This window comes from Lissotriton vulgaris, chromosome 5, assembly GCF_964263255.1.
Source record: "Lissotriton vulgaris chromosome 5, aLisVul1.2, whole genome shotgun sequence".
NCBI classification, from domain to species: domain Eukaryota; kingdom Metazoa; phylum Chordata; class Amphibia; order Caudata; family Salamandridae; genus Lissotriton; species Lissotriton vulgaris.
In genome coordinates, this window is record NC_141693.1 from 496,908,831 (window position 1) to 496,929,826 (window position 20,996).

At 45.1% G+C, this 20,996-nt stretch overlaps 1 protein-coding gene across 1 annotated transcript in view; it reads left to right on the plus strand.

Annotated features, from left to right (window-relative positions):
* PCDH15 (protocadherin related 15) overlaps nucleotides 1–20,996 on the plus strand; it is a 2,701,201-nt gene that overhangs the window by 545,405 nt on the left and 2,134,800 nt on the right. The window contains exon 4 of the mRNA XM_086921939.1: nucleotides 16,865–17,025. Within this exon, the coding sequence (XP_086778065.1) occupies nucleotides 16,865–17,025 (161 nt within the window). The remainder of the gene's footprint in view (nucleotides 1–16,864; nucleotides 17,026–20,996) is intronic.

Genomic DNA, 20,996 nt, shown 5'->3' on the forward strand with positions numbered 1-20,996 from the left:
TTCCCTGTCTGGTTGCTAAAGCACCCTGCTTTTCTCTTACCAGACTTCTGTCTCTGGGATAGTGCTGGCATAGGGCCTGAGTCAAACTGGGTGCTAGCGTTAAATGTCGGAGGACATTATAGAGCCGGGACATCCCCGTTGGGGGTAGCTGTGCACTATATAAACTGAAATACATACCTACAGTAGGATTACCACAGTGCACTTACTATTCACTCCACGAGCCTCAGAGTCTTAGTTTAGTAGGGCTGATGACCTGTACTATTTTGGATTTGCCCTGACAGATTGCAATTTGGCCTGCTTGCATGAAAGCAAATAGGATCTCCTGGAATAGTGAGCAGGTCAGGTACTGGGAACCTTATCCGCATTGGTCAGAGAGGAACTAGAAGTGTGCTAGGGTGTCCACCCAAACGCTGGTGAATTCTACAAAACAGGGCCTTCATCCAGTCTTCTCAGAACAATGCTGGACTTGCGAGAGGATACCCAGAGGAATGATCCTCCTGTACTTGTCATCTGTGAAATGTGAGAAGGACCTAAGGAGGTTAGAGTCTCTTCCACTGGAAATTGATGGCCTAGGTTAGCAAAGATTTTTCGTTAGTGATTGCGTCAAATTTCTGTCCTAGCTCGATGCAAAATCCTTTTTTGGTAATTACAAAGACATACAAATGTTGATTTTCATTCTAGAGATTGTCATTATACTAGGATGCTCCTCACACGTTTCAGAGTTGGAAGCTTCTTTAGATTAATTACTTTCCCCGAAGTGAATAGCTGGTCAAGTGATCTAATTCTTTGTCCTTGTGACGATGTATCTCAGCAGTCCACTCTACATTGCATTTTGTTTTGTAAATTTTATTCAATAGTCAGGAAAAAATATTTGGGCGTTCTGCTGAAAAGATGGGGCCTCAGGCAATGTAGACCAGCGTTACTGAAACTCCAAATGCTAGAAGATGAGATGGTAATTTACTTAGTAGCTATGGGGCATATTATCAAGGGGGTTTATCTCCGCTTTTTTGGCTTTAAAAGCCAAGAAAGCGGAGATAAAATTATCTCCCTATTACCAAGCTGTCGCTAACACCAGTTAGAGACAGATAGTAGGAGATAGCGACCATCTTAGGCCCCACTTTGCATGTCAGTGATATTTATCACTAATGCCATGCAAAGTGGGCATGCCAAGATGTTAGCGACTGAAAACAGTCGCTAACATCGCTATCTCCTATTACCAACTTTTGGAGATATTCGCGCTAAGCGCGAATACCTCCAAAAGCTAACACCTGCCCTGAGCAGTTCTTAGCCATGTTATCCAATGGGAGTTGGATAACATGGCTAAGAACATTAGCTCAGTAATGCATAAATATCGCTGACTTTTCAGTGATATTCATTCATTTGCGGCGATTTTTATCGCATTTGCGATAAACCTTGGTAATACCAAGGTTTATTTGCGGTAAAAATCGCCGCAGCTCAGCGGTAAATTTTTGTCTCTAACCAAGCAATAGCGATAATTACCGCTATTGCTTGGTAATATGCCCCTATGTTTTAAAAAAAAATTCTATTAGATGCAGATCAACCATGAACTAAATTGAACCTTTTTAAATTGAATTTAATAATTATTTGATGTATTTACTGTATTTATATGTGCCTTTATGATTTTTTATTGGAAATCGAATAAAGCTATCTTTGACTTGACTTGACTTGATTTTCATTCTGAAATAAAAATATAAAGAGGAAATGCCACAAAGGATAGATTTTGTGCTGGAAGGTATCTCTACCTCCACAAAAACTATTTTGACCACAAGGCAGACATCCTTACACTATGGGGCAAGGGTGTCTGCATTGGTGGTAAGTAGCCCAAAGTGCATCGAGAGAGAAGAGCTGCTACATTTCTTTGAAGATAACCCACAGTTCTGTTTTCCCCCCAGCTGATGCAACACAGTGCAGCACCTTTTGTTGTATTTTGCCACTTCTTTGTGAATATGCCTCTAAGATCATAAGACAAATCCCCTGGGGTGCTCCAGGAACTTAATATGGCTGAACACGATACTCCTGTGAAAAATCCCAATTGGCCAGGTGCAACTGGACCTGGACTAAAATTTGCTGTTTCCCTCTGCCCGGCAGCCTGGGAGTTTGCAGGTACTTCCCCTGAGGTCCTGGATGTCCTTGAAATGTACTCCTGTGAATGAACGAAAAGATGTTTGAGATTTTTTTCAAAACATTTTTAACCCATAACTAGAGCTTCAAAAAATGTCAAATATATTTCCCTTTCTTGTACACACAGTCACTAAATCACCAAAGCCCTTCACTACTTCCTTTGCATGTACATTTTCCAGACCATACCTACAAGCTAGTGCCTGTTAAAATATTCCATTTAGGCTGACATGCATTCTTGCTGTGTCCGCCCACTTATCACAAGAAAACAGAAGTTAATATCAATGTTTTCAACTCTCAATTGTCATTTAGGCTCAGTTCGTACTCCGAATTGTAATCTAAGTACACAAATTGCAGTATTTATGAGGGTCATATTCTGATCCTGATTTATAGAATTGAAAGTGTTGGTATTTTATATTCATGAATGGACTTCCTCACATTAATAATTCCACCATTAGTTAGATTTTTAAATGTAAGTAAATCTGTTGATAGGGGCAGGTTTTTGGTGTCCAGAGATGCGGACATTTGCAAAGACAGAAATGCTCAAAACCTTGAAAATGATCAGTGATTTCCTGTTGGCAAGGATAGGTAAGGGGTAATTCGGGTTTCAGGTTGGGAAACAGGAACAAAATAAATGAGAAATTGCTGGGGTGGATTTAACAATTTAGTGTGAGAACTCTGCATCAGTCTGTCTCCAGGGGGCATATTACCAAGCAATAGCGATAATTATCGCTATTGCTTGGTTAGCTTGAAAAAAATTATCGCTGAGCTGCGGCGATTTTTATCGCAGATAAACCTTGGTATTACCAAGGTTTATCGCAAATGCGATAAAAATCGCCGCAATGCATGAATATTGCTGAAAAGTCAGCGATATTCATGCATTAGCAACCTAATGCTCTTAGCCATGTTATCCACCTCCAATTGGATAACATGGCTAAGAACTGCTCAGGGCAGGTGTTAGCTTTTGGAGATATTCGCACTTAGCGCGAATATCTCCAAAAGTTGGTAATAGGAGATAGCGATGTTAGCAACTCTTTCCAGTCGCTAACATCTTGGCACGCCCACTTTGCATGTCATTAGTGATAAATATCACTGACATGCAAAGTCGGGCCCAGGATGGTCGCTATCTCCTACTAGCTGTCGCTAACTGGTGTTAGAGACAGCTAGGTAATAGGGAGATAATTTTATCTCCGCTTTCTTGGCTTTTAAAGCCAAAAAAGCGGAGATAAACCCCCTTGATAATATGCCCCCAGGTTTCCTGAAGCAGCCGTTGGGGCGCACTTTTTGTGTGCCCTTCCAGGTTACAGAATAGATTCTGGGCCTTGGATTAATTCTGGCCCTTGGATTACTAGGGACAGGCCTAAGAATTTGAACGTAGCTAGAATAGTGTGATGCTAGGACCAAACATTGATCTTGCAGGGGACATTTCCGTTCCAATAATATATCAAAGGGCACTTGTACATAAAAAGTCCTAATACACCTTCAGGGATTGTGAAAGCTGCAGGCCCATTTCTGATCCATGCATGAAAAAACGGAGTCATAAACATTGCAAGTTATTTCTATGAGCAGCTGTATCATAAACCTATTTTAGTTGTAAATGATACCTAGATAGCTATAGCTGCTAATTAGAGAAAACAGATACCAAGGAGCCGTAAGGCTAACTAGATAGCTACAGCTGCTAATTAGGGAGAACCGATACCAAGAAGCCATATGGATAATCTATATCTAGCTATAGACTGCTAATCTGGGATGACATAATACCAAGCTATTGCATGGATAACCTCTATGTAGCTATAGTTGCTAACCAGAGATAAAAAGAGAAAAAATACAACAGAGACATAAGGATAACTCCTGGACGGCTCTGTGCTGCTAACTAGGGAGGAAGAGATACCAACGGATGTATGTCGTTACTACGAATGCTTTTACAACGCATGCCTTTACCACGCAGGTTTTACAACGCAAGTCTTTACAACGACTTGCGTTGGGGGGCGCTGGATAGTGAATAGTTTAATATACTATTCCAAATCCAGTCCCCGTGGATAGTAGGGAAGGTTTTGGATAGTAAATTAAACTATTCCCTATCCTACAGCGCCCCCCAGCGCAAGTTGTTGTAAAAGTTGCGTGGTAAAGGTACTGTGTGGTAAAAGTTGCATTGTAAACGCTGTTCCCCGATACCAACAAACCGTTGTTAACCTCAACATAGCTATGCAGAGCTAACTAGAGAGGGAAAGAAACAAAGCAGCCATATTGATGGTATCAAGGCTGCATTTGATGGTATACCATGACAAGCTGTGTCTTTAGATTTGACTATAAATCCAGCATTGTTGCTTTTGATACTCGGAAATTGAGTATCCTGCAATCTTAAATCACTGTACAAGATGATTTGGTAGTAGAATAGTGGTGTTTAGGTAAATACAATTATAAATATTAATGTCATTATTTTACGAATTGCATTATTTAATACAGTGTTCGTATGAAATATTAGCGTTCAGGGTTTGACTTTAAGAATTTCAAACATATTTCCTAGAAGCCTTTTTGTAGATTGCTGAAGACAATTCTCATGCTGTAAAAAATGTATATTAAATAAATAAATAAATATATAACCAACATAAAAAATAAATATATATATATATATATTTTTTATTTTTTTATTTTCTTTTGTTGCAAATTCAACATATTCGGTACGATCAAAATTAAACGTGCAGATAAATGTTTGTTCTGGGCCAGGGCAAAAAAAGACTCAAACAATGAATCCTGATTCAAAGGCCAATGTGCCAGTTGCTTATCTGCACACAACTCCCAGAGCACACCTACTGTGTAACATGCTCTCTAAAACCTTCCTGAAAGGGTTTGTTCTCGAAAGATTCAGTCATTTCTTTCGATACTATCAGTCCACGAATGGCGGTGCTCATCCATACTGGCGTAGCCATTCAATGGCCCTCGTTTATTCCACTGAGATGCAGATGCATCTTTCCATCTGTGAACCTTTGTTATAATGCTCCGAAAGGTCAAAAGAATATGACCTTAGGTAAACAGATGGACAGCTACTAGCTAGCGAGGTAGCTAAGATAAGAAAGTATTGCTCCTTTGCTTTGTACATTGAAAGGTGGTTCGATACTGGTATGTGAACGCCAGGGCTTGGAGAAGAGAAGAAACAAGTGGAGCTCCGGGGAAACCTGGTGCTGAATTGTTTTCTCTAGGCACTAGCTCCTTGGTTTTAGTCAGAACTGTTCTCGGCTGTGCAGATCAAAGCAGAAACATCTGAATGGTTAGATGCTGTATGTAAATAAAACATCTAATTCTCTGTGTATTTATTTGATGGCTTAAATGAGGCACAGTTGCCCTTGTGTTAGAATTCCGAACTGTTAGGAGTAATAAGGGCTAGATGTATCAACATACCCTTTTGCGATTTCCAAATAGCGATTTTTAAGGAATTGCTCTTTGGGAATTGCAAAATGGCATGTATGTAGAAATTCGCTATTTTTTTTGCGATTTCTTAATATTCCTTATTTGCGATTAGCAAATTGCTAATCGTAAATAAGGAATAATTTCCCATTCATTTCTATGGAACAGGAGGCCCATAGGAATGAATGTGAATTTATTCTCAATTTGCGATTCGCAGTTTGCGAATCGCAAAATGAGAATAATTTCAAGGGTGCAGGGGTGTCTCAAGGACACCCTCGTGCACCCCTGAAAATGACATATGTGCGCAAATGGCGCACATACATGCCCTAAGGGCATGTATGAGCGTCACATGGCACCTTTACATTTTGCATATAGTGCATTTGTAAAAGAATTCGCAAATTACCACCAACTACAAGTTGGTGGGAATTTGCGATTTCTTAGCCAAAATTCGCTAAAATGAAATGTTTCATACATGACATTTAGGAAATCGCAATTTGCTATTTCTTAAATGCTTGCGCAATGTTAAGGAATCGCAAAATTTGCGATTCCTTAATATTGCTACCTTTTTGCATGATACATCTCATTTCCCGTTTTTCTTGTCGCAAACACTGCTATTTTGCAAATCGCAGCGTTTGCGACAAGAAAAAAGCTTGATACATCTACCCCTTAGTCTTCAATAAATTCAAAGTTTTGAGGGTATTTGATTGCAGGGTGAACCATCAAGCTATTAAGTGCGCTCCTCATTACGGTTAAAAGTGATGGGCCTCATTTATGAAAAGTGACGCATCGCTGCGTGAAAACAGCGATGCATCACTTTTCACTGCGCCCTCCTTGCGACACCAATGATGCGCCATATTTACAGTATGACGCATCATGGCGCAAGGAGTTACAGATACATCAGTATTTCTGACGTATCTGTAGGCGCAAAAGTGACGCATTTCTGGAGTGTGTCACAAAAGTGACGCGACTCCAGCAATGTGTCCTTTCACATGGGGCAAGGCCCATGTGAAAGGCCCTGCGTCAGTCTTACGCCTGCTGTGAGGCAGGCGTAAGATATTGACGCATTTGTGTCCTAGAAGTGGAGCAGTGAAATCTTATAGACGTGAAAACGCCCCCCTTGCATACATTATACCTGGGGCAGGTATAATGCGGCACAGGGGTTTACAAAGTGACGCATCTACCTAGATGCGTCACTTTGTAAATATGGAGGAACAAAGCACAATTTTTACGCCACTGGTGCATCACAAAAAGTGACGCACCGGCGGCATAAAAGTAACGGATAGCCTCATAAATGAGGCCCGATATTTTTAGTATTGTTGGTAGAGTTTGACGCTACGATGTCATGCAATTGGTAAACTGCAACACACAAAAACGAAGTGCACTCTTACCATCCGAAATATACAGTCGCTGTTCCAGTTTTTATTCAAGAACAATGTTTCATACCACTGACCAGCAAGATAATAGAATTGTACATTTATATCGTGTATGAACACTGGAACGCCGTGCATATGAGCATGTTCTGCACAAACACCCCGGCAAATGGTTTACCAAAAGTTTGCCGACAAAAAAATTATTCAATATCTTCTCGAAAAGAACATTATTTAGAAGTGTGCTATCTTATGTCATAAAAGTTGCTGGAACTAGAATCAGAATGACATACATTCTACTACAGTTTACAGCTTACCCACCTTTACCTACAGCATCAAAGCCAACATTCCCAAAACTGTGAACTCCTTTAAATATCTTAATCGGGAAATTATCGCATTTTCCATATGCTTTAAGAACTTTCTTAATCTTTTCCCTTTTTTATATTTAGAATTATAGACGGGTAACTGTGAATTATTGGGATGTATTTTACCAAAGGGTTCTGAGTGACATCAAATAGACAAGGAGAGCAAAGCTCAGGTTGTTTATGAAGTCACTCAGACCCCGTGGATAACAAATATCATCAAAATCCCTTTTTTAGCCATCTTTAATTTTAGGTTCTGCATGGCCTACAAAAGCATCAGCCCTTGCTTTCAACGGCTGTTAAAGGGAGTAATGGGGAACCGTACATAACATGGACTCTCCTTCCTGCCCAATTTTCTTTTTAACTATACATGGTCTCCGGCGGTCTACCCCTACTGCTTTCTGTCCTTTTCCTTTGCTCTAAAAACTGTGCACTCTGCTTTCTAGCACTGCTCTGACAGGCTCTCAGAGAGCCTAGTGTTCTGCCCTGGCCTTTTGGGGCCACCAGTGGCCTCAGTGACTTGGCGCCCTTGCGCGGGGGTTGGCAGCGCCGCAGCAGCAAGGATACTCGGACACAGGGTCACTGTCGGAAGTGACGTGCTCAAGCGCGCGCCCTCCTTTTATTGTATGCCGCAGGCCACGCCTGGCCTGCGGGTGCATGGGTGCGTGTACGTCAGATAAACTAGAACGTTACAGGACACTACATCCCTATCCAACTTGCAAATGTTTTTCAAACAGATAACGATAGAACGGATTCAGTCTTATAACATGTGAGATGGGAATGCCTGAGTACTTGCGTGTCCCTTGGTGTGGGTCTCAGGACATCAGTCGGCAGGCATAGTCTTTGAGCATCCGGCTCGGTGGGGGGTTAGGCCTCAGATTGTATTTTCGGGCGTTGCCTCTACCACCTTCATTAGTCTGGTAAGTGTCTCTGTTTGCAGCCGCCGGTGTTTGGGGCGCTGCTGCGGAGTCACGTTCTTCCACTCGGCATTCCGGGACATTGACGTTTTCTTCGTTGGTCGTTGCCACTCCAGTGGGTCGGGCTTCCTCACCTGCCGCTTCCGGTTGCTGACTGGATTCCTGCGGAAGCGTCTTGAACCATGACGTGTTTCGTGATATTTCCTCTCCTCCTCTTTTGGCTGTGACCATGGTACCTTTGGTAGACGTGACGGTCCACGGGCCTGGTTCGTATCGGGTTTGGAACTTCCCACCAGGACGTCTGTTACGAATGATCACTCGGGTCCCCGGGCTGAGGCTCCTCGGCTGGGCCCTCCTGTGCGTACTGGCACGTTGGTTCTCTTGTCCGCTACGTGACTGGGCCTCTTCCATGTCAGCCGGGGATGGCACCCATCCTGGCGCAGTCGGGAGGAGGTCTCTCCGTGGCCCTTGGAACATCAGGGTCCATGGGCTTCTTTGTGTCGCGCAGTGGGGTGTGCCTCTGTATTCCCTCATGAATTTGTGTAGTCTTTGCTCGGGATCAGCTTGTTCCACCAGAGCGATTCGGAATACCTTATTGAGAGTCCGCATAAACCTCTCCACGTCTCCGTTTTCTTGTGGCCACTGAGGGGTGATGCGGCGGTGTTGAATTCCCCTGGTTGTGAGGAACGTGGCGAATTCTGCAACTTGGAACGGCGGCCCATTCTCGCTTCGGATCTCCGATGGGTAGCCGAACATGGAGAAGATCTTTTCTAGCGCCGGTCCCACGTGAGCGTATGCCGTGGAGACAACTCTCTCCACTACTGGATACTTAGAGTAGGAGTCAATGGCGACCAGTGTGTGTCCTTCTCCCGGAAAACTTCCGAAGTCTATACTGATTTTGGTCCAAGGGGAGGTGCAGGCTTCTTCTGTGATTATGGGCACGGGTCTCTCCAGGTCACTGGTCAGCTGACAGGCCATGCACCCACGTACGTATTCTTCCACCCTGGTCTCCAAGTCGGGAAACCAGACCTTCTCTCTCATGCGTGCCTTCATTTTCGTCGAGCCTTGATGTCCTCCGTGGGCCAATTGTATGGCCCGGTGTCTCAGGCTGTGGGGTATAACTAGTTGTGAGCCCCTCAGTAGCACTCCGTCTTCCGTGGCACTCAACTCATGCCGGATCCGCCAGAACCTTGTGAGTGATTCTTTGTCTTCCGCGCCCCAGGACGTGGGCGGGCGCAGGTATTCTGTCCACGAGCCATCCTGCACTGCCTGGATCGTCCTCCGGTACACTTTGTCGTCTGCCGCGGCTTCTTTTATCTCATCTATAGTCATGCTGTTCTGGCATGACGCAAGGGCCACCCACTGAGCGTACTCCTCACGGTCATCCTCCATTGATTCCTGTTCCTGTGGAGATGGGTGGCGTGACAGATAGTCCGCGGGATTCTTGGCTCCCGGTCGATAGGTGACCTCCATCTCGTAGGACTGTAGTTGTATTACCCACCGTTCAATGCGAGGTAGGGGGTGTGGAGCGGTTCCTTTGAAAAGGGACACTAGTGGTTGGTGGTCTGTGACCATTACAAACGGGTGTCCTTGTAAGTAGAGGTGGAAGTGGCCGCAGGCCCACTTGATGGCAAGAGCCTCCCTCTCGATCTGGGCATACCTGGTCTCTGTCGGGGTCAGGGCCTTGCTGGCAAACGCTAGTGCCGTCCATTGGCCGGGCTCATGTTCTTGGGTCAGGACCGCGCCGAGTCCCACTGGGCTGGCGTCCACAATCACCTCTGTGCGCTTCTTGGGGTCGAAGTAGGATAGCGTGGCTTTTTCCAAAAGCGCTTCTTTGATCCCCCGGAAGGCCTCTTCTTCCCTCGGGCCCCACTGCCACGAGACATCCGTCTTCGTTAGCGCTCGCAGCGGTTCACTCCTGGTGGCTAAACCCGGTATGAACCGGCCACAGTATGTGGCCATGCCAAGGAAGCTTCTTACCTCCGTCGGGGATTTTGGCGCAAGGGCGTCTTTGATGGCCTTGGATTTCTTTGGATCAATCTGAATGCCCTCCTGATAACACGTAGCCGAAGAATTCTATCGAGGTTCTGAAAGAATTGGCATTTCTCTTTATGGAGTGTTGCTCCATGGGCGCTGAGTCTTTTCAGGACGTCTCTCAGGTGCTTGTGGTGTTCTGATGCGGTGGCAGAGTGTATCAGGATGTCATCGCTGACGTTGATGACCCCCGGTAATCCTGAGAGGAGTTCACGAATGGTATTTTGGAACACATCCGCCGCTGACGAAATGCCGAAGTTTAGTCGTTTGTAACGCCGGAGACCCAGGTGAGTGCTGAAGGTGGTTATGAAGCGACTCTCCTCCGCTAGGGGCAGTTGGTGGTATCCGGCGTTTAGATCTATCTTCGAGAACCACTTCGACCCATTTACGTCAGCAACAATGTCATCCATAGTCGGGGTCAGATGTCTCTCTCTCCGGATGGCGGCGTTTGGCAATCGCATGTCGATACACAGGCGGATGGCGCTGGGTTGCTTGGGCTTTTCTACAATCACCATGGGTGACACCCATGGTGTGGGCCCCGTGACTTTCTCGATGACCCCGAGAGTCTCTAGTTTCTCCAGTTCTTTTTCCACCAGTGGGGGTAGATGGAAAGGTACTCGGCGGTGCCGCAAGGCGGTGGGAGTGACTGATTTATCTATGTGCAGTTTGATAGGCTCGCATTTGATACAGCCTAGGCCCTGGAACAGTTCAGGAAACCGCGTCAAAAGTTCATCCACCTGGTGTGATCTTATCTGGTTGGCGAAGGCGATGAGCTTCAAGTCCTCTGCTGTGTGACTGCTGATCAAAGTATCGGCTTCACGGTTGATGATGTGGATTGTTGCCATTACTTGTGTCTCATCGGCCTGAATTGGTATTGTTATCTTTCCTTTTAGAGGCAAGGGAGTGTCCGCTCCATAAGCAAAGATCCTGGTCTTGGACGGTAATATTTCAGGCCGTGGGCGTAGTCTATTGAATTGCTGCAAGCCCATTACATTTACAGTAGCTCCAGTGTCAATTATGGCCTTAACTTCGTTTCCCGCCATTTGCACAATGCACGTGGGCTGTGGCAGTCGTCGCTGTTTTAGCTCTCGTGCGAACGACACGATGTACGCCTCTTCATCCTCCGATATCCGAGTCATCGTACACCGTAGGAAGGTGTTTCTCTGCTCTGGCTGATGCTGCCTCTTCCAACGATAGTTGACGGACGGCTTTTGTGGGTGCCCGTGGCCTCCGAAATGGTTTCGTCATTTTCCTTTTGCGGCACACCGAGGCGAAATGATTTGGTATCCCACAGTTCGCGCAAGTTTTACCTTGAGCTGGGCAGTCTTTTGCCCCATGAGGTTCATGTCCGCAATACCCACATGGCGCCCGCGGTGGATCTCTCCGATATTCCCTTTGCGGTGGTCCCCGTGGCTGGGGTCGTACTGCGTCCGCCCGTTCTACTTTGATGGCCTCTGCTTTGGCCTGTGGTTGGTGGAGTGCCTGTTCCATGGCGGAGGCCCTGACGCTCGAGAGTTCATGGGACCTAGCAAGGCTCAAGATGTCTTCTAGCGTTATGCCTGGCTTGCGTAGGATCGCTCCTCTCAGTGTTTTGTCCCGGCATCCCTGGATGATCTGCCGTCTTATGGCCCTTGGTTGGTCTTCATCGGTGGAGCTGGCCAGCTCTCTGACACGGGCATGGAATTGGTCCATCGTCTCACCTTCCCTTTGATGCGCTTGGCCCAGTTTGAAGACCTCGAAGTCTACATTCAGTTGGGGGTCGAAATGGGCGTTCAGCGCGGCGACCGCTGCATCGTAATCATCTCCAGTATTGGACAGGTGTTTGAACAGTCTGAATATCTCATCGCCTGCGTAGTGTAGTAGAAGTGACCGCTTCACCGCTTTATCTGTTTCCCTTGTGACGATGAAGTAATTTTCCAATCGTTCTAGCCATATCTTCCATCTCGGGGAAGCCATAGACGGGTCCGCCGCCTCGCTAAATGGAGGCAGTACCCCTGTCGCAGCATGCTGGAATGGGATGTTGATAACCGGCCCTGGTGCGTCTTCATCCGCCATGGTGGTGGAACCCCAGGGTTGCTAGAAAGTCTCTCTTGCTATTATCCTCCCTTGCGCACACCCTGCGACGTTGCGCAGCTCACCTCCGAGTTGCCGTCGTGGTGGTAGGCCTCGGGGCGCCACGTGATGATCCTGCCGTAGGGCGTGTCTCTCCCTTGGGGACGAGGAGCTCTAAGAGCATACAGGGTGTGGCGTGCAGGTACCACAGCTGCACTGCTGCTGGTCACAGTAGGGGTCACTCAGGGGCGGGGCAGGCACGCCCTCCGCTGGAGTCCTCAACCCCTGGCACCACTGACCTTGCTTCCAGGCTGTTTCAGGCATCACACGCTCAATGCGTGAGGAAAATGGGGCACCGGGCCGATCCACGTCTCACGCGCAATGCGTGAGAAACAGCATGTAGTCGCAACAGGCGGGCCGGCTCAGCACCCAGCAGTTGCGCTTGACACCCCTCGATGCAGGGGGGGTCCTCCGCCCCAGGTGGCCTTCGCGCAGTGGTCAGTGGGGTGGGCAGGCCTGAAGTGAAGGCCCAGACAGGCACACAAGTCCCCAGCGCGGCCAGTTGCAGAAGGACGCAGGAGCGAGGTAGGCACCGCGGGAAGGAGCGAGCCAGCTCCGAGGTGTCACGGGTGTGCGATCGAGGGTCGGGCCCCCTCCGCTCGTCGCCAGTGTTCTGCCCTGGCCTTTTGGGGCCACCAGTGGCCTCAGTGACTTGGCGCCCTTGCGCGGGGGTTGGCAGCGCCGCAGCAGCAAGGATACTCGGACACAGGGTCACTGTCGGAAGTGACGTGCTCGAGCGCGCGCCCTCCTTTTATTGTATGCTGCAGGCCACGCCTGGCCTGCGGGTGCATGGGTGCGCGTTCGTGAGATAAACTAGAACGTTACAGGACACTACACCTAGCATGACCAACCGGTATTTCCTTTATGACATAGCAATACTGGCTAACAAGCGCTGTTACCCACTTGTGCTATGTCCCAGCAGTTAACTGTTAATGACTCTCTATGAGATCAAACCATAATGAAAACAATAACATTAGAAAAAAGAACTATTGTATCCACAGATACAGAATATATTATTGTCACAGCAGTTAATATTCGTCTTGTAAAACATGAGAAATCCATAGGTAGTTTGAGTTGCCCACATCTTATAGGAGTTTCTTAGGCACAGCTTGATCATCTATGTAGATTCATTGCACTTAAACTGCATCACAAAAAACAGCCTTCAAGGAATGTTCAAGTCCATCAATTAGGGTTGAAGATACAAAGACCTGTTTGCAAACCGGGATGGCAAATCGTGCACCACTTGGTTTGCGAACAGGTATGCAATTTGCGAAGGCACCAATTTGCAATAGGTTGCACCAGAAAATGTACATTTGTCGTGGGTCACAAAACACTTTTGCGGTTGCAGCCTTCTATTTTATGCCTGCAATAAAGAGGTGGTGCTGTTTATAGGGGCAGTAGACCACTATCATTCGATTTGCATTGCCACAAAGCAATATTATTTAGGCAATCGATTTCCTTAAAGGGACAGGTCTACTTTTAAAAAATGTTTCCCATTTGGGAACATCCCCTCACCCGAATGCTATTCAACTGTGTTTCCAAAAGGGAAGCCCTCCTCCTAGTTTTCCCTTTACAGATCTGATACCACTGCATTTTTTGATAGCAGAATGTGATCATTTGTTTTTTATCACAATTACGGTCTCAATAGGAGAAGGGCATCTCTTTCAGTCCCCTATCCCTTCACAAGTCAGAAAAAAAAGTGTTTTGTACATTTCAAAATACTATTTTGCAATTGCATACAATGTGATTTTCCGAGAATGTGTTTGTTCACCTGTCCCATACTTCATAAAAAGGATCAGTTATTGGAGGCATGTTTTAGTTTAGCTGATGCTTTTTTCCATGTAGTGATGTTCCCACCCCCTCATATTTTATTTCGTTAGCCGGTACTCTCTGACACCACATATGGATATTACACATGCAGACACTGTTTCAATGCCTTTGCCTTACTGCAACAGCTGTTTCGATTCTTACGTAGTAGCAAGGTGAGTTCCTTGCAGTGCCATTCTCAGATTCTATACATTTTGAACTAAAGTTAAATTAAAAACATCTATAATTCCCTCTGGAATTTGACAGACATTCATGCTTGGTGTGCCTGTAATGCAGTAGCATCTTGCCAAAGAATACTTTGATACAGGCATAACATGCTGAGCTATAAGATGATTTGTTGTAGCCTAAAACCATGTAACAAAAAACATTTTGGGGAGAGAAAACACACCGCTAGTCTCTACTACGATCTCTTGATCTAACTTTATTATATCAACATTGTAGTTGGTTGTAGAGAATTTAATAAAATTACCTTCAGCTCAGATCAAGCAATTATAACCCTGCCGCTCAAACTCATACGGCATGCACATGTTTTCTTATTTATCACTTGATTTTATGTATGTATTATGCCCTCTTGGGGTATATGTATTCGAAATTCACTTATTACTGTCAGTTCTATGTAAAACTACTCTTATTAATTAATTTATAACTTTTGAAGTCATTCAAGGGTAAGCACCAGATGGAATACCTAAATTGGTCACCATCATTAACAGGGCAAGCTTTCCCTTTTCAAATCAGATACCTCCCCAACTTGGCTTAGGAATAGTTTGCAGGCTTAATTGTTATCATAAACCAGTGCTTTGTAACACTGTCAATTGTAGTTAGAAGGGTGTGCCCTTTTAATGCCCATTCCTAATCGTGATTTGCAGTAATTGGCAGAACCCATTTATAAAATGGGAAGTCCTTTTGTGAGTAAGAATTCCCATTTACAATTGTATATCCTGTGACTTAGTGAATCACAAGGTTTGAAACTGGAAATAGTTTTGTGAATCAGTATCCGTTTTTAAGTAGCATTTACTCTTTGTTTAATGTTCAAGATTGATCATTCTTTGGGAGTTAAATTAATATTTCAGGCATTCCTAGCATCTCACAATCTGTTCGGAAACAGGGACAGGATTTGGGTACTTCTGGTTCCAAACCAGAAGTTTGCTCTAGCAAACCTATACATCTAGGGCCGTATTATACATTGTGCCACAGGGGCGCAAATGGCTTGTGTGCCCGATTTGTGTACCCCAGGGGCACAATGATATTCACAAAGGGGCTGCAGATACTTGTGCAGCCCTTTCTGTAATACAATAGTGTTGGTGCACATGTAGTGTGAAGCCATGCAAATGAGAAAAACTCATTGACTCTGCCTGCCATATTATAAATGCATGCACAGATATAAACAGACCCTTAAAAGCATTCACAGTGTGCCAAAAATTGGTGACGCAATGTCTGAGTGCCTTCTGAATATAGAACTCTGGAGGGTTAACAGGGGGTTCCATGGACCCTTCAGACATCCCCCTGCAAGCCGGTGCAGTCACTTACTGCACTTGCATGCAAGAGGATCTTTTCCCCCTCTTCAAAGTGCAGGCGGGTTGTTGCACAGAGAAATAAGGAGTAGCTTTGATGTAGCCGCTTTGTACGTCATTAAATGTGCTGCCCTGGTGGCAGTGTGGGATAATTGCTGCCCTGAGAGAATAACATTAATTGTTATGTGGCTCACTGTCCCTGTTTGTGCTGGGAAAACCTGTTTAAAGGTGCATCATGGCGCAAACGGGGATAGTCCACCCTTTCAATGATACGCCCCCTAGTAGTTTTGTGTGCCACATCATATTCTACAACTGCATACCACACAGTCTCCAATCATCTCTATCACTACTGCCAAAGAAGTTTGAATCATTGTATTAAACATTTTCCTTTATGTCTGCTACCTAAATATGCCAAGCTCTAACTGTCCTGTTGTCAGCAGCACTTTATTCTAAGTTAGAAAGCAACACATATCACAAAAAATAGAAACGAAATACAGACTTTAATTCGATTTGGCTGGCAACAAAGTAAATGAAAGTGCATTTTTAAGGTCAGCAGGTTTAAACCCCAATTTGCTATATCTTGCCTTCAAATATAAAATGGTGTACATATCTTCTAAATAGCTCTTGTGTCCCCAAAACTAATTCCATGTGTTTTCTCAGTAAGTATTTCGATTATTGCATGACCTTTGAAAAAGCTAAATTATAAGCGAACTATAACAAAGCTATTTTTATAAATTGGAGGAGTCTAGCATTAACAAAAATTTAAGCCGACGACTTTGTCTCTTTATGTCAAGCTTCAATAATGTTCTCTCCAAAATCGATAGCATTTGGCATTCCCTGTTGGGCCTATTCATCAACATGAAACAAGTATGAAAGGCCCAATTGCCTTTCGTGAGGAAAGGCTAAATATTCAGCTGCTGCAGTATCAGCAGTTCAAAAGTGACAGAAAAAATAGCATCTCTTATGCAAATACTACCATCTATGCACATATTTGAAAGCTGCCACATGTCTCCCTCATTAAACACTTGCTACTTCAGCATCCCCCTATTAGCATTTCAAAGCACAGTGCCCCCTTTGATAAATCATGCACAGTGTGGTTATTTAATAGATGGTGAAGAGTGGGGCTGTCCAAGCACATTTAAAGTTAGTCGATATTACGATTTTTATGTGAATATTTTTTGTTTTTGCAGGCACTATTTTGGTAGACAATATGCAAATCAAAGGAACTGCTGGCGGACCTAACCCTACTATTATCCTATCCCTGAAGGATAATGTAGATTACTGGGTGATTCTGGAACCGGCTACCCAGAGGCTCTTCCTGAACAGCACGGGCCGTGTCCTGGACAGAGATGTGAGTAGATGTGATGTCTTTCTTCTTTTAGATACTGTATGTGATGTGCTGGAATTTACAAAACATATTCAAAAACTTCGGTTTTTTCAATAAATATTTGTATTTATATTTTTTTAGAAATGCATACCTTTACAATGCAGATGCGGGACATCGTACAGTAACCAGAACACAAAATCAATACATGAGGAATACAATTATAGTTTAATATTCGCATAATCCACTTCTAACAGTTCTACTTTATTCCATGTATCATCACTGAGACCCGGGTGAGTGGGTGCTCCGGGCTCCCCTTACCCTTTGATTATTCTACTTATGACGGTTGGGAGTTGCCTGATTCATCACTTATTTCAAATCTGGAGTGTCATAGCCAGGGCATATTTAACAGCTTAACACCTTCGCTGCGGCGGCTATTCCGCCGCAGCGCTAAGGGGGCGGGGCGGCCACGCGGTGCGCCCATGCTGGTGACGGAACCGCTCCTTCACCAGCCTCGGTTGAGCTGTGCTCATGACGGAGCAGTTCCGTCATGGCCCCGCCCGCTCAATGGAACGCCCAGTGCATGCGCGGAAACCGATCCGCGCAGGCGTGGCGAGCGGGCCATGACGGAACCGCTCCGTCATCAGCACAGCGCTACCGCGGCTGATGAAGGAGCGGTTGCGTCATCAGCATCGAAAAAAGTTAAAGGAAGTAGGGTAAACAAACACTGAGAAAAATGTGTTATATAACTGTGTATTGCGGGTACTGCTCTAGAGGCTAGATGCATGAACAGACTCTGTGCAGAAAATGTCTTCGAACTGCACACTGACTCTGGGGTCCAGTCTTTCATGTTGAGATGCAACCTATGTACTATAGGTTGTGTCACAAAATCTCCAGATGCATGGTTCTGCAGCACGACCTGCCTTACAGTGGGATGGTGACCAGCAAGGAACAGCAGAGAACCATCTTTCTATTTGTAGTCCCAAATATGAAACATTATTTAAATGAGTCAATGTTACTTAAAGGAACTGGTGCTGATTTAAAAATTGCCCCACTTGAGACCTCTAACTTCTTCCCCAAGGTCTCCAGATAAGTTTCATTTGGGACAAATGTTTCTTCCCCTTTGCAAATGAGCGGTGTCTTCCTTTGAGGAATCAGTATAATTGCAATAGTTTGCAAACACAATTGCTTTCGCAAACCATTGATATATCGTGTTGCAAAGTGCAAGTAGGAAAGGATGCCCCTTTACAACCTCTCTATTATTTAAAATGCTTTACGGAATTGCAGGATTTGCTACTGAAAAATGATTTTGTACATAAGGTTCATATTGTGAAAACGTCTAGTCAAACTCTAATTTGTTATTTGAAAATATTCAAATTTTACAAGAAAGAAGCAGTTAAATATTGCATGAATTTTGCTGGCCAACAAACAAGTTGCTTAGAGCCACACACATACCTTTGAACCTTAGTGCAAAGTTCTCAAACAGGTGAAGCTTGGACCTAATGTGTGAGAGAGTGGCTACGCCCCCCTCAGCAAAATGGTGTCATTCAAGGTCATGTATCTCTGTCCCTAGAGTGGGCAATTCTCTTCGTAAAGTACGCAGAATCCCAAATTGCTTTGGAATGCAAAGCCTCCTAATGGCGACCTTAAACACTTCCCAGAGAATAGTGGAGTACTCAATAGAAGTCCCACAGTGTTCAAAATAATCAACTATGGCGACCCTTACCTCTTCTAGAAATACCTGGTCCTTAGTGGGTGCCACAGGATAGGCCTCAAATAAACTAGTGCTGTATATTACCAGGAATATACAGTTTCAATATAACAGGGGCGTGGCCGGAGAGTGTGCGCAGGCAGTGGGAAACTTGGTGGGACCACAAGTCAACATCTCGGGTAGCCAACCACAAATCAATACGGGACTAAGTGTTGTGTGTAGTGGTTATACAGATGCCCTCCCTATCCGATCTGGTGCACCAGAGATCTACTAGGAGATTATCTAACTTTATTGAGTATAGTGGTGCAGAAGCATTTGGGCGTGGAGGTGTAACTGTACTACTGCTGTCAATCCCGTGATCAAGCTAAACACCAGACTTCAGCAAAGAAGTTAGGGTAGTCTGTGTTGGGTCTATAAACTGATTAAAGATGGATGGGGCGGTTGTACGCAGCGACCCAGAAGATCATATAACACAGTTCGTGTACACCATGGAATCTCTTTGAGGATGAAAATTGCCACCCCCAGGCACATTTAGAGTAAAGAGCTGTGTTGCATTCACCAAACCATCCAGCTCGCTGACGCGTTCTGGTGGTCCCAGTAAGGTGCAGTTCGTAAAGCATACACATAACCACACTGTTGGACTTTGCCCTTTTTGCAGAGTCATCCCAGAACTTGCCTTCCTCTTGTATTTTTTCTGACCTGTTGTTTGGTGGTTTTATGACTCTGGGCCTTTTACCACTACTGATCAGTGCTAACGTGCATATGCTCTCCCTGTAAATTGTTGTTATGGATTGGTGATTCAATGATTGGCATATCTGATTTATTAGTCAGTTTCTAGTACAGTGCACTGTGTGTGACCAGGGCCTGTAAATCAAATGCTGCTAGTGGGCCTGCAGCACTGATTGTGCCACCCACATAAGCAGCCTGTAAATGTAACTCAGATTTGCCACTTAAGTATATTTGTGCCGTTTGGTACTTACATGTTGACTTGGCAAGTGCACTCACTTGTCAGGCCCAAACCTTCCATTTTCTTACATGTTAGTCACCCCTAAGGTAGGCCCAAGGTAATTCTTTGGGCAGGGTGCAGGGTATATGAAAGGTAGGTCAGGCCCTGATGTGTGTGGCATGTCCTGATGGTGAAATATTGCCAATTTCGTCTTTCACTATAGTAAGGCTATCTGTTGCCATAGGATAGAATGGGGAGTTTGCTTATAACCTCTTATAAGCATATAAGCCCAGCGAACAAGATAAGAAAATAAAGTTTTATATGCCTGATCTCAGAATGTTAAGATGCATCTTTTAATGAGGGTGATTTTTACATTCTGGGTTTGGAAATACCACTTTTAGAAAGTAGGTATTTTCTTGCCTAACCATCCAGTGTGCCTCTGCTAGGTTATGTATTGACTATCTGGCTTTGGAATGACAGGTAATGGGGAAGTGCAGTGGCTCCAGAGAGTCTGGATGAGCCAGGGCTGGGATGAATAGACCTTGGCTGCATTTAGAGTCGGGTGAGGAGATTTCCATTCACATGAATGGGCCTGATCTGCCTCCCACAATGCTGTCTCCACCCACTGCCAGGAAGATGCACCAGAGAGGACAGAACTGGTATTAGCTGGGCAAAGAGGTTCTCTGCACTAGAGAAGAAAGAGATTTACTGTATTAATAGAGTGGCCTAGACCCCAGACTTTTCTATCACTTCTGGGAATCTAGAGGAACCTTTGCCAAGGAGAAGAGTCAGAGAAGCTGAGTAGGAATACTGCCCCTGTGCTGTTTGCTGTCTGGGGTTGGCCTGCAGTGGCTACTTGCTGCCAAGGAAAGCAGAAAGGACTTTGCTGTTTGCTTTGTTCCCTGCTTGAGGGCTTGAATTGAGCTTGCCTCCTGTTCCGAAGTCTCAGGGACACAAAGACTTCACCCCCAGTCCCCCTTGAACTCCTCTGCTAGGAGTTCTGACCTGTTGAGAGGTGCCCGCCAGTGTTCTGGGCCTCTGGAGGTTGTTTCGGGACTGAAAACTGCAAGAACTGTGAAAATCGTCGCATTGTCTGTTTCCAATGCATCGCAGCGGTGCAATACAAAATTTCTTATGCAACGCCTGCTTGCGGCTGAAGTGTCTGCCGTGCGACGAGTCCTGTGCACCGATTTCTGATGTCCAAGATCACCACACCGATTCTAACGTAAACCCAGTTGGAAAAGAACCGAAGCATCTCGGTGGATCGTCACTGAACACATCAAAGCGTCAAGTCTGTCGCATCGTGCAGTAAAAAAACGATACATCACCTCCCCAAGCAGT